The sequence below is a fragment of the Euprymna scolopes genome, chromosome 19 (assembly GCF_053919585.1).
Source record: "Euprymna scolopes isolate OS-2025 chromosome 19, ASM5391958v1, whole genome shotgun sequence".
Classification (NCBI taxonomy): domain Eukaryota; kingdom Metazoa; phylum Mollusca; class Cephalopoda; order Sepiida; family Sepiolidae; genus Euprymna; species Euprymna scolopes.
The window spans coordinates 51,090,130-51,105,559 of record NC_136500.1 but is presented as its reverse complement, the minus strand read 5'-3'; the positions used below and the strand labels follow the sequence as shown (position 1 = coordinate 51,105,559).

The following is a 15,430-nucleotide window of genomic DNA, read 5'->3' as shown; positions in this document are numbered from 1 at the left end:
CGAAAACCGATCACATCGTATTTTCCAAATCTCAGTACCCTGTATATCAAATTTCGAGTCTGTAGACTTAAAATTGACAGAGTTATTGCGTAGGGAAATGTACACACACAGACACACACAGAGACACTTTCACTTATATATATATATATATATATATATATATATATATATATATATATTGATGCTATTTGTTTTTGTTTTTACGACACGTTTTGAGTGAATTCAATTATTTGCGAAAGTGCATTTTTACTTAAATGCGAGTTGGGAATCATTTTCCCATTAACCAACTTGGTACCCCCAGCTTGGTACCCCAACTTAGTAGACGACGAAACACGTGTCAGTGGATAATTATATTTGAAAAACAATATATATATATATATATATATATATATATATATATATATATATATATATATATATATATATATATAAGGAAAAGAAATCACGACTGTGAATTAAAATTTACAAGGAAATTTATTGTTCAACAGAATACTCCAAAAACAATTTTCAAGAAATCCTTATTCCACTGAGTTTCAAAGAATGCTATTCTTCTCTTCAGAAGAAAGAAAGATATTAGAAAATTACAAGTATAACCGAGTTAAAAATTTTCTGGTTATGGCATTAGATGAAACAGCACTTTATGATGGTCGTCATAAAATGCAAGAACATATGTTTATATCGGTTAAAACATGTGAAAATGGGGACAAACAAAGCAAATATAATTTTCATGCATTCTAGATTTCCTATATTCCGTCTTACCCCCCCCATTTTCTCACGTTTTACTATATAACAGTTTTACTATATAACAGTTTTACTATATAAGAGTTTACTATATAACAGTTTTACTATATAACAGTTTTACTATATAACAGTTTTACTATATAACAGATTACTATATAGCAGTTTTACTATATAACAGTTTACTGTATAACAGTTTTACTATATAACAGTTTTACTATATAACAGATTACTATATAGCAGTTGTACTATATAACAGTTTACTATATAACAGTTTTACTATAAAACAGTTTTCAAATATTTTTGTTCTCTCCAGATTCTGTCGTCCTGTTCTTAGTTATTATTTTAACAACATTTGAGCTTATGTTTTAATTTAAAATTTCGACTTTATATTTCAGATAGTCTTTGTTATGATTTCCATAGCAATTGCAATTCATGGCAGTCTAAAGGATACTGTGCAACATACAAGGACTTTATGCATGCCACCTGCCGAAAGTCTTGTGGAATATGCCGTTAAAACATGAGAAAACTTAATGTGGTAATTATGCATTTGACTTTAGTCTGTTGTTAATACTAAATGCAAAGTTCTAATATTTTCTTTTATATGCTAGCAGTTTTCATCATTGCTATACATTTTATGATGCTAATCTTCCTCTTTGACTCCAATTTCTCCTAGTCTTTTTCCAGGTTTTTCTAAATTATTCCTAGTACTCCTTCAATTATTGGTATTACAATGATTTTTTTTTAATTTTCTTCATATTGTTATTCTTACTACTGCTGTGGTAATAGTAGTAGTTGTTGTTGTTGTTGTTGTTGTTGTTGTAAAACGTTTCATTTCTCATTATTTTTATGTTTAAAATAGATTGTTCGCGAAAGAAGAGATATGACTCTTAGAGTAAAATTGGTAGTGCTCTAATTTTTAGCTTGAAAGCCAATTTTATTGGAGATAGCATAAAATATTTTTACAAAATAATTACTCTAATTGAAATTCAATGCACAATGCATTTTCTTTCATTTACATATCAAATTAAATTTAGATTATAATTGTAAAGTGTAATTTTTTTTCAAGGTTTTAAAGAAAAAATATCCATAAGGTAAAAATAATAGTTAGAAAAGATAAACTTGTTTGGGGAAAGAAAATATCATCATCATCATCGTCATCGTCATCGATCATCATCAAGAAGAAGAAGAATTTATAATAAGAAACTGAGGGTGGAGATTGCTAGGTTGTAGAATAAGAAAACTTCCATTATACCAGTCATCATAGGTGTGCTTGGCTCAATTCCAGATGATCTTGATAAAAGAGTTGACGTTGAATAAAGTACAACACCACAATACTCCTGAAATCAGTTCTGCTTTCACAGCAAACATCCTACGCCAGAGGACTGGTTAGTATGAAAGACTGTGTGAATCTCTCTCTCTCTCTCTCTCTCTCTCTCTCTCTCTCTCTCTCTCTCTCTCTCTCACACACACACAAAGAAAAAAGAAAGAATTAGAAAAATACATAATGCAGAACACAGAAAGGATAATTACTACAACAAGAAACACTGCAAATATGAACAAGATGGAGACCAGAAAAGCAAGAGATAAGAAAAAAATAACCCAAAACATTACACGGACGATTCATTCAGATGATACTCACGAAAACATCTGGACATGGTTACGAAAAGGACATCTAAATAGAGAGACTGAATCACTGCTAACAGTTGTACACAATAACACGATTAGAACAAACTATATTAAGGCTAAGACCGACAAAACGAAAGAAAACAGCAAATGCAAATTGAGATAAAGTGAATATTCAAAGAAAAGACCTAGCAATTTGAGCCAATAATCAAGAAGTTAAGACTAAATTTAAAATTCCAGATTTAAAAATTTTAGATTAAATTTAAACTATACCTAATGTAACAGGGTTTCTAACGGACTACTCTTCTCATCTTGAGTGCGATTTTCACAACGTTTGTTGTTTATAATTACTGGTTCCCTTATCGTATTAAATTCTATACTAGGTCTACTTAGCAGTTGGTTATTCCCCAGTATATGTGCTGCTTCTTTCAGTCGTCTTACTCTCCACCGTTCCTCTCTGTCTTTAATTTTTACTTCGTCCCATAGTCGTAGATGGTTTCCCTTTTCTTTCCAGATATGGTCAGCTATTTCTGACTGTTCAACCTCTCCACATACTAGAGCTTTTTGATGTTCTTCTAACCGTACTTTCAACAGACGACACGTTTCACCTTTGTATAGTTTTCCACATTTACATGGGATTTCATATACACAATTCGGGGGCTTGACTCTCACAAGCTGTTTCTGGAGAGTTGAATCACTCCTGAATATTGTACTGATATCATATGGATTACATATTCGTTGAAGTTTTTCAGACAAGCTCTTCATATATGGTATACAAAGTGTGGTGAGTTTCTGAGTGGTGTCCTTTTGTGTTTGGTCGAAATTTCTTAGAGCTGATGTCATGAATGGTGGAGAGTAAGGCGACTGAAAGAAGCAGCACATATGCTGGGGAATAACCAACTGCTAAGTAGACCTAGTATAGAATTTAATATGATATGGGAACCAGTAATTATAAACAATAGATAATATCTACAAGTAATAAGTAAAACATTAATATACACAAGTAATAGGTATAGAGATACATTAATATATAGTAATAATTAGTAATAAACGGTGATATTTACAACTAGAAATTAAAAGTAGGTTTAAGGCTCCTAAAGTTCGTACTAGAATTGTCCGCAAGGACCTGTGGCGCAGTGGTTAGAGTACTAGGAAAATCAATTGTAAAAGTGGTATTCTCCTGAAGGTTGAAATACATTTGCAAATTATTTAGGACCTCTATCTGGAATGAGAGCATGCTACGCCCGTGAAGTAAATAAAGGGTTCCGCTCAAAGTTCTGTCCAAATTCCTGAGTTCAACAGAAACATTCTCGACAATGGCAAGATACACCTGAAGAAGGTCGGAGGTTATATCAACCGAAACGTTGTGAAAATCACACTAAAGATGAGAATGATGAATAATAATACAAATAACCAATCCTCATCTCAAAAATTCAGAAAAGTCAAGGTTTCTAACATCTTAAAAACTGACGCATAAACATCATATTCATAAAATGTTTCGATTATTATGAATATTTCCAGAATGTTTTAACCCTGATTTGTAATTTCGTAATCGTGAGTTATTTAAAATTTAAATTTCTAATACTTACCATGTAAATTTTAAATTGTACATTACATAAACTTAAACTCTTAATAACTGATACTTGATAAACATTGAGTTTAGGAGTTTATTGTTATATAAGTTGTTTAGATATAATTTTTGAAATATCCCTTAAAATTTATTATTATTATTATTATTATTATTATTATTATTATTAGCGGTTCACAAGGAGCTTTTACACAGGTCATCAAAGATCTCTCCTTGAAAACAATCTGTGGTGTTTCCCTGGAAGCTGAGTGACAACAAGTTTCCTCAGTTTTCCAGTACTCTCCACCTCTTACAATAACATTTGCAAATAAATTTGCATTATTGCGACAGCTGCTTACCATTTATTTCTCGCTGGCAGCGACCATTGGTCTCCACTGAAATTTGAGTAGCAATAAGCTTCCCCAAGGTCCCAGTTGTCTTTGCACATCCAGTGGAGGTCTGGTAAGCAATCTCTCCTTGACCCTTCACGACTATTTGATATTACTCTTGGGGGGAGGGGGCAATGGGAGGGGATGGGTGAGGGGATAGTGAACCTGTAGATATGCAGCTTCAATGTTTTTGGTTCCATGTAACACTTCATTTTTTTGCCTCTGCAGCAGTTTGTGGTTCATGTGTATTAATCTCCACATTCAAGGGTTTTCCTTAATATTTCAGCTATTTTCATTATTGTTATTCGTTGTATCTTTGCAGCCATTCCTCTGATTCCAATTTCTCCCATTCTTTTTTCAAAGTTTTTCGAAATTGTTCCTCGTGCTCCTATTATTATAAGTAATATCTTGATGTTCTTCATCATCCATATCCCTTTCATATCTCTGGCTAACTCTGTGTATTTGCTCCATTTCTCTTTTTCTTTAATATTCACCCTGTATTCAGCTGATATTATCCTGTGGTAATCTTATTGATTATTACAACATCCGGTCTTCTTGCTTGGATAGGTTTATCCCTTGTATGTTCATGTCCCATGGGATTTTGTAATTCTCGTTTTCAAGTACTGTTGCTGGTTTATGCTTGTGCCATTTGTCTATGCATTTAAGATGTAGTTGTTTGCATAATTCTCAGTGGACTGCCCTCCCCACTTGGTCTTGCCTGCTCTTGTATTCCTTTTGGGCCAGTTTGCTGCATTCGCTTACTATATGGTTTATCATTTCGTCTCTTTGTCCACAGAGTCTGCATTTGCTGTTTTCTTTTGTCGATATTTGCTTTGATGTGGTTGGTTCTAATCGAGTTATCTTGTGCTGCGATTATTAGGGATTCAGTTTCTCGCTTTACGTGTTCTTTTTGCATCCATGTCCTAGTGTTTTCATTATTCTCATCTTTTGTCATTCTTATGAATCTTCCATTTAGTTTTTTTTCTTCCTATTTTTCTTTTCTTGTTTTATCCATTGTCTCTCGGTTTTCTGTTTTGTTGATTTTTTCAGTGTCTCTCGCTGCCATAATTATCCTTTCAGTATTTTGCATTATGTATTTTTCTAGTTCTTTTTTGTATCATTCACACAGTCTTCTATACAAGCTAGTTCTCTCCCGCCATCTTTCCTTTTCATGTAGAGTTGGTCAACATCATCTTTTGGGTGTAGTGCATTGTACATGGTTATGAGTTTTCTGGTCTTCTTATCGAGCTGTCTCAGTTCTTCTTTAGCGCACCCTATGAACGGCACAGAGTATCTTACTAGTGATACTTCCTGTGTATTTATACTGTTTATCAGGTTTCTGCTACATAATTTCGTTTTCAGGAGTTTTCTTGTACTCCTGAGGTATTCTTTTGCAATGCTCTTTCATTTCTGTTGCTTTGATGGTGTCTGCATCCAGTACTCCTAAGTATTTATAGGTGTCTTGTTCCCCTAGTGCCCTCATCTCCGTTTGCTTGGATAGTTCCATGCCTTCTGTCATCTTTAGTTTTCTGTTATGGCTCGCAAGTAGCCACAAAGAAGAACAGAACAACGGAGACAGTTTAAACATGTATTACATGAAAAACGGAAAGGTTACAAACGAAAAGTGTAGGTAATTCACCGAGCATGTGAGCGTCGCTCTGGAATTAAATCCCCGCCTGGGACCATCATGCATAAAGTTGATATGAACAATGGATTAATCCATTTTGAGGGTGGTTCCCCCACAACATTTTCCCTTTCTAATAACTAATAGTGCACACTTTTCCATTCCAAACTCCATTTGGATATACTGGCTGAACATTCTGGTAGTGTTTATTAGTATCTCTAATTCCTTTTCGGTTCTTGCAAAAAGTTTCAGATCTTCCATGTACATCAGGTGGTTCATTTTCTCCTCTATATTAGATAACTTGTATTCGGCTTGGCACTTTCTCAGTATACTGTTCAGGGGCATCATGGCTATGATGAACGGTTCTTGATTTCTACATTTGTAGAGTTTGATTTTCGTAGGTTCTCCACCTTTTTACTTGTGGGGCTTCCACTTGTTGGGTTTCTATACATGCAGTTCAATTGGGGGATGCTTCTTGTTTAATTTCATCATTTATTTTTTGCTGCATTTTTGTTAGTTCTAGTTTTGAGAGTCAGCATCTCTTGAGTATCAGTCTTGGTTGGTCCACAATTCTTTGTTCTGTCATATGGTAGTCACTGGACAAGTCCCATAGTTCTTTCATTCATTTCCGATAACCTCCATATCTATATTTAGGGTGGCTTTTATAATAGCATTCCATTACGAGTCTATTCTCTTTCGTTATCCATTTCTTCCTTCGGGTTTTTCTTTTTTGATGGTTATCTTGTTCTATGTTTGGTCAGCATCATTTTAGCCCCTGAAATGACCTCTTATTTGACATTTTGAAATTAGAAATTGGCCAAAATTGATGAATTATTATTATTATTATTATTATTATTATTATTATTATTATTATTATTATTATTATTATTATTATTATTATATTTTTTGTTATTATTATTATTACGTTGGTTGTGGTTGTAATTATTATCATTATTATTATCATTATTATTATTATTATTATTATTATTATTATTATTATTATTATTTATCATATGTTTATTATTGTATATTATATGTATGTTGTGGTTGTAATTATTATCATCACCATTATTATTATTATTATTATTATTATTATTATTATCATTTTTATAATTTTTTATCATTATTATAAGTAGTATTTTGTTTTTATTATTATTTATTTTTACTCTATTTTTTATTTTTATTTTTATTTTATCATTTTATTATTATTATTATTATTATTATTATTATTATTATTATTATTTTTTATTATTAATAATAGTAGTAGTTTATTATTATTAATATATTTTTTTAATTCTTTTTTCTTATCAATAAATAAAAATGAAATTTAAATCTTCAATCAAAATATTTTTACTTAAATTCATTCTAAATTATCATAAGGGTTGATTTTATTGCTGACCTATAATTTTTTTAACCCCAGACGCTTGTGTCTAAAGTTGTCTATTATACTTCCTCCCTCTCTAGATGTAAATATGTTTTGCTTTTGTCTTATGTTTTTATTAATATATACGTTTAAAGGTTTTTATCAGGTAATTTTAAATCTTATAGTTTTGTGATTTTACTATTTTTCTTTTCTTTCTTTTTATTTCTCCTTTCTTCTTTGCTCTCTTTTTCCTCTTTGTTTTTCTGTCTATTTGAGATACACTTTCATTTCTTCCCTCCCCACCTTTTTCTTCATCTTCTTTCTTTTTTACATATATTTTAAATTTTATTTTATATTTAATGCCATTATCTTTTTTTTATTTTGAATACCACGTGATGTGAACCCCTGATATATTTTGTGCTTGAAACTACTGACAAATTTCTATTACTGACTGAACTTTTTTATAAGCAATATTGCTTGATGAGGTCACTAGTTACTTGTAACTGGTTGACCGAAGCATGCTCATTAATGATTATGTAAAATTGATAAAAGGTATATATGCATATATATACAATATATATATACATATGCAAATAACATCTAAATCTGACCCCCAAGATCGCCATGGGCATGGAATATTTGCCTACATTAAAGATGGCTTTCCGTGTGGTAGGGATATCTTCAGTGAAGACCCTAATTTACCTTATATGTGCTTCCGGGTTGCATTTGCTTACACCACTGCATTTATATTTACCCTCTATCGCCCCCACAACAGCAGAGTTACTCTCCTTAAGAGAATATCTGAGAAAATTGACCACATCCTGTCTGCACACCCCTCGGCTAACATCCACATTTGTGGTGACTTCAATGTCCACAATGTGGAATGGCTGACCCACTCAAACAAGACAGATGATGAGAGGAGGTTCTGTCATGATTTCTCCATTGCCTATGACCTCACCCAGATTGTTCAAGAACCCACCTGTATGCTCGATACTTCCGGTCAGTACGCTAGCCTTCTAGACCTTTTTCTCAAAACTTCCCCTGAGCTATGTTCATGTTCAATTGTATCAATTAAGATGAAAACGAAATGCAATAAATCTTCAGACATACCTCTGCACCATACTGTATATCGATACTTTATAGCTGACTGAGATAGCTTCCGTACATTTATATCTGATCTACCCCTGCATTCCATGTTTAAAAAGGATGTGTCCTCCATAATATCAGACCTGACCGAATGGTTTATTGTAGGCATAGACCGATTCATACCATCCAAAAAGTTCCAACAGAAACCTAACAGCCAGCCATGGTTCTCTCCAGAATGTGCTGCTGCCATCGCGTGCAGAAATCACTTTTTCCATAGCTACCAATGTAATAGATGCACTGTAACTAAAGCTGCTTTCAAGACTGGCAGCAACCACTGTAAAAGAGTAATAAAAAATGCAAAAGAGCTATATGCTCAGTCCGTTAAATCCAAAGTAGCTGAGCAGTGGCTTGATTCCCACCACTTGTGGCAAATAGCAAACAGGATCCTGAACAGAAGCGTGTGTTCTATCTCAACCATCATTAATGGACCTGAGGTCATCTCGTCAGCATCAGACAAGGCCAAACTATTTGCCAAGAACTTTGCAGCTAATTCTACTCTATGCGACGAAGGCCATCAACTCCCCGTATTTCCTCCTATAACGCTATGCAACATACAAATATCTGTGCATGATGTCGCCAAGCTAATCAAGAACCTTCATTCCAGTAAAGCAACTAGCCCTGACGGCATCCCAATTATAGTGCTGAAAAAGCTTCAACCAGAACTTGCCCCCAAACTTACAAAACTGTTTAAGTGTTGCCTTAAGGAGAAGTGCTTTCCAACACCCTGGAAAACCTCATCAGTATGCCCTGTATTTAAGAATTCAGGTAATAAGTCGTCTCCCTCTCAATACAGACCAATAAGTCTCCTGTGTGTCATGAGTTGCTGGGGTCCATATTAAATAGTCAACCACCTCAGCAGAAATAACCTTCTTAGTGACATGCAATATGACTTCCATTCTGCCAGATCTACCGCAGATGTGCTAACGGTTATATTTCATAGGATTAGTAAATCTCTTGACAAAGGCTTCTTCTCTAGGGCAATTGCTCTTGACATATCAAAAGCCTTTGATAAGGTATGGCATAAGGGCCTACTTCACAAGATTACCAGCTATGGTATAACTGGAAATGTTTTCTCAATCATTAAATCCTTTCTCTCTGATAGGCTCATAAGAGTAGTGGTTGATGAGCAGAAATCAGAGGCTCTCAGTATTAATACTGGAGTCCTCAGGGGTCTATCCTGAGCCCAACTCCCTTCCTGATCTACATCAATGATCTTCCAAAACATATACTTAAATCATTCGTTGATGACACGACCATCTATGGCAACATATCAAAGGCCGTAAATGACAAAGTTCTCTCTGATTCTCTCTCCTCTGATCTCGAGCGCGTGGTACAGTGGGGGAAGAGGTGGCTGGTTACTTTTAATGCATCTAAAACCAAGCTCCTATCTTTACATCATCAACGCTTTGATCCCCATCTGACATCAATTGAAATGGATGGCTCTCGTCTAGGGGAAGCTCCGTTTTGAGAAGCTTCTGGTCTTGACCTTTACTTCTGACCTGAAATGGAACACGTACATGAAGTCTGTTGCCAAAATCACTGGAAAAATGGTGGGATCCTTTTACTGCTCCAGAAGATATCTCACTGCTGATGCAATTCTCTATCTATATAAAAGCCAGGTACGTCCAAGGATGGCATACTGCTGCCACATCTGGGCAGGAGCTGCTAAAAACAGCCTATCCTGCCTTGACAGAGTACAAAATAGGCTTCGTGGCTTAGTGGGGGGGGTGCCCTTTTCTCTTCCCTGCAACCTCTTTCCCACAGGAGAGACATTGCGAGCCTGTCTTTGTTTTATCGTTATTTCCATGGGAAGTGCTCGTCTGAGCTCCAATCCTTGGCCCACTCCTCGCCAATCTTTCACAAAAAACACCCGTCTAGCTGAAACCACTGTCAAAAATTTCCCCCACTCTTTATCTGTGCCAAAACCTAAACGTAGATTCCATGAATAAAGCTTCTTTTGTAGAAGTGCATGCCTCTGTTCGGTTTGCCTGTTTTCTACCTGACTACAACCTGGATGTCTTCAAGTCCAACATAAACAAATTCCTGATTAACCGCCCCCTTAAGTAAGACACTTTATCAAATCTCAACACTAACGTACTGTACACGCAATAACCCTTATCCCTGAGTGGCTTCTGGGCCTTGATAAGTGGTGACCACCTTGTAAAAAAAAAAAAAAAGATGTAAATATATATATAATCATCCATATACACTACTGTTTTGCTGTATCACACCTCATCAGTGCGATTAGACCAGCACCCATTCCTAGCCAGGGATCGAACCTAAAACCATTTAGTTGATAGTCAGTAGTTCTAACATGCAGCCCATGAGATTGGTGTCTGCAAACGACCTCATCATATGTCTATTTAAATAGACTCGCCCATTACAGTGCTCGAGCTGCTTGTTTCATTAAAAACAAACAGCGACCCTTGCATTAATGCTAATTAAGCAGTGAGTGAGATACATTTATGACAGTGCTCTTCCCACGGAAAAGGGGGGGGGGGCTTTTAATATAGTCATCCACAAACTGTTTTGCTGTATCACCAACACCTATCCCTAGCCTGGGTGTGAACCTATAACAATCTAGTTGAGTCTTGTAATGTGCATCCAGGAGACAAGCGCCCGCGTGTTTGTGTGTTGTGTGGGTGCGTAAGAGTGACGGATGAAAAGGAAAGACTTACCTCGGGGCCGGCTCGGCGTCGCCGACCGAAAATAAAGAAAGAAAGATCAAGATGGCGGCCGCCGTCTTTTGTAAAGGATGATATCTCGCAAAATCACATGAATTCTCGCAATATGCAAATTTAGCCGGCCTGCAACGGCCATAAAAGCGGGTGATTGAAAGACGTTGGGAGAGCGATGATTGACTTGGTCGGGAATCGTGTTGCTGTTGCTTCTCGTGCCATGTGGGTGTGAGCATATCTTACCATTGTTGGGACCGTTCTGAGTAACCGATTGTTGGGTCCGTTCTGAGTAACCGTTCGCGTCCGTCTAGGTACCTTGCTAGTTGGATTCCGTGCAAAACCGGTGTTTACTGGTTATTGAATTGCTTTACGTTGCTGCAACATTACACATCTACAGAGGGCGCAGTACTTTTAAAGGATTTTCCTTATACATCTACAGAGGGCGCAGTAATTTTAAAGGACTTTCCTTACACATTTTCTACAAGTCTGCAGTTCTACCCTCTGACCATGTGATCGGTGTCCGCAAACTACCTCATCAAATATCCATTTAAATACACTCACCCACCGCTTATATATATATATATATATATATATATATATATATATATATATATATATAAGATTGTTTTTTTTTTTTTTTATAAGCGATATGTGGTGTATTTTTGTTGTTGTTTTTTTTCACTCCCTGAGTGCTTTACAGGGAGAAGTTATCTGTCCTTTGTTTATATTCAAGTTGCCCCCACATTTTTATTATTTTTTAAATTAATTTAATGTAATTTTATTATTTGTAATATATTTATTATTTAAATAAATATTTAAATGATAAATTAATTATATATATAAATATATATTCACTTCAAAAAAGATTTTTGAAATTAATTGAATCACTATAATTTAATATATATATATATACATATATATATATATACATATATACATATATATATATACATATATACATATATATATATATACATATATATATATATATACATATATACATATATATATATATATATACATATATATATATATACATATATACATATATATATATATATATATATATATATATATATATATATATATATAATTTATACAATCAGAAAAAACAACACCTTTTTTTTTAGTAGTACACAATTTTTGTTTTTATTATTTTTTCTTATGACATTTTATTATATATTTTTTCTTAGTCTGACAGCTGTTTCGAAGGGTAAAAGGACAAACGGTTGTTTTAATTATAACATACCGAATTTTCATTATTTACCGTTCTCTTCGGAGACAATTAAAATCAATTAATTACAGTCAAAAAATTGTTTTTAAAACTCACATGGGGATGGAATTTTTTTTATCGAGGTTGCCATCTTTAAAATTTTCCATGGGGTTTTTATAGATCTATATTTTCTTTTTGTTAGCCTTATTTTCGTATTTTTTGGTTTTTGAATTTCTTTCCAATTTATGTATCTAATATCAATTATGTTAATTCTGCATTCTTATTTTGTTTCTTCTTTTATTACGTTTGATTTATTATTTACAAAATTATTTAATTAATTTTTTAACTTCTTCTTAAGCTAGTAATTTTTCCTTTTTTTTTTTCGTATCTCTTGGGTGTTTACGTTACATTTTATTTTTTAGCCGTCTATACGTATTTTTTTCTGTTATTGTTTTTTTTTCGTATTTATTTATTTATTAGGCTAAAATGGTTATCATTATGTACATATTTATTATTTCTTATTCTTATATTATGTTTTTTGTTAATTATTTTCGTTATTTCCAATTTATAATGTTTAGTGTCAAGTTTACGGTCTTTTCTGACTTTGCGATTAAAGGGAATTAACTCTATCAATTCTTTGTTTCTTATTTATTCAGTCATTAACTTACATCTTTTAGAATTTGTGCATTTACCTTATAATTTAGTAGTCAAAGGGAAATAACTTATTTATTTTTTGTTTCAATCATTAATCTTTGTCATTTTTGCTAATTTTTTTATTTATCATATTATTATTTATTAATCATGTGTATTTATGTTGTATTCAGGTTTGTTATTTATAAGTTTATTTGCTATTCTAATATTTTTTATTCATTTATCTTAAACTCGGTTTTTTTGGTGAAAAGAAAATATTTTTGTTCAGTTTTTTGTCTATCTATTTGTTTACTTATTATCTATATCTTGATATTAGGAACTTATTTTTATGCAGACATATTTGTATGTTGTCTGTACGGTGATTTAACAATGAGTTTTTATCAGATGTTAGTATTTTGTAGGATTCTAGTAAACATAAGGAACATTTGCCTGATTTTGATGGATGATAACTTTTTGCCCTACCTATCACGGACCATTTCAAAGTGTACTCTATATTTTTGCTTTTTAGCTCACGTATCCATTCCCCAAGTGCAGTGTCATTATTATTTTTCTTTCTATTTGTTTCCCTCCCACTATGGTTATTATTAGTATTATTAGTGTTTGCTGTGTTATTTATTATATTTCTGCTACTATTATTGTTTTTGTTAAATGATGAAATATGATTGTTTAGCCGAGTTTTAAACTGAGTGCTCGTACTACCAATGTATGCTTTTACACCTTTTTTTTTTCTGTTTTTTCTGATTGTATAAATTATATTGCTCTGAATTCTCATCGAGCTAAACCGAGGTTAATATTGGTACAATAATCAATATAATACCATTTAAAAGGTATTAAAATTGATTGTTAAAAAAATCCACATATATATATATATATATATATATATATAATTATGATTAGTTTTTTTTGGAAAAAGAATTCCAGCAGAGTGCTCAATTAAAAGGAAAATCCAAATTTTAAGAGCGTACTTATATTTTGTGTACAGAAAGTTGTTAGTTGAGACAGGTCATTGGTACCGTCGGTTTCAAGCCCGATAATAAGGCCCGTTTAAGGTATCCTTATCAAGCTCTCTTCAGCCAATATTCGTCTATCTTATAACCGGAAAATATAAAAATATATATATATATATATATATATATATATATATATATATATATATATATATATATATATATATATATATATATAGACACACATTTTCTCTTCCAGAATGGTGAATGGTTAGCAGTTTACCCATTTACACAGTCTTTATATTTTTCAGGAGTTTTTCATATCGTTCAAGATTTTGTCACAGATTTAATGAAACTTTTAGTTGTAATTACAATGGAAAATGTGTTCTAAAAAAATTGCTTTAATTACTTTTCAGATGCTGAAAACAAAAATGTTGAAATGTTGACTGGAACAGGCTTACCTCCCTTGGCACGACAAAATAATCGGCTTGCTTCATATTCCTTGTTATGTTTTGATCACCTTTATGTAAACTTTTCCAGGCCAATCGAATAAGAGAAAGTATTCTTTTTGGTTTACTAATATTATGAAGACGTGGGATTTTTTCTTTAAAGGAAAAAATGGTGCACTGAGTATACTACAGAAGATGTTATTGTTTCCTCATTGAACACTGTTGAAACTAATTCTGAAAATGTATATACGTAATATATTAGCATGTAATATAAATACATCTATACATGAGATATATATGCATCTACACATGAGATATATACGTGTATTATTATGTAATATAAATACGTCTATACATGATATATATATATATATATATATATATATATATATATATATATATATATATATATATATATATATATATATATATATATATATATATACTTTTAAGAAAAATCCTAACAACTTTCAATTTTTTTCCTAATTCTACTTTTTTTTTTTTCTCCACTGAAATCATAATTTACTAATTATTTTCTTTCTGGCGTTTGCCTAAAATATTTTGATAGACTCAATAAAAGCACTGATTTACATGTACACTTTATTGATAAATAAAACGTGTGTTGTTAAATTATAATTTTTTGGAATTGTTTGTTTCCGACTTACATTGGAAAGAGAAATAGCCCCCAGCGTTTAGAACAAAGTCAAAAACGAAATCTTCACTCTAAATAGTGGTAGATTTATTTTTCTATAGATGTTCGATCAAAAAAAAAAAAAAAAAAAAAATATATATATATATATATATAATAATAATAATAATAATAATAATAATAATAATAATAATAATTTATCTATGAAAAGTTATTATTGACGTAATTATATAATTTTATATGAATATTAGTATGAACATTGACGAAGCATAATTTGTTTCCAGCGTTTTTGACGGATGATATACACTTGCTTATTTAATGACCATTTTTAATATTACAGAGATTAAAATTGTCTGCACAAGTTACACAATGTACACATTTCCTTAATGG

At 32.3% G+C, this 15,430-nt stretch overlaps 1 protein-coding gene across 1 annotated transcript in view; it reads left to right on the top strand.

Annotated features, from left to right (window-relative positions):
* The window catches only part of LOC145303575 (uncharacterized), a 115,837-nt gene extending 100,810 nt beyond the window's left edge, over positions 1-15,027 (top strand). The window contains exons 16-17 of the mRNA XM_080145118.1: positions 1,137-1,276; positions 14,359-15,027. Coding sequence (XP_080001244.1) covers positions 1,137-1,255 — 119 coding nt within the window. The 3' untranslated portion in view covers positions 1,256-1,276; positions 14,359-15,027. The remainder of the gene's footprint in view (positions 1-1,136; positions 1,277-14,358) is intronic.
* The last annotated feature ends 403 nt before the right edge of the window (positions 15,028-15,430 follow it).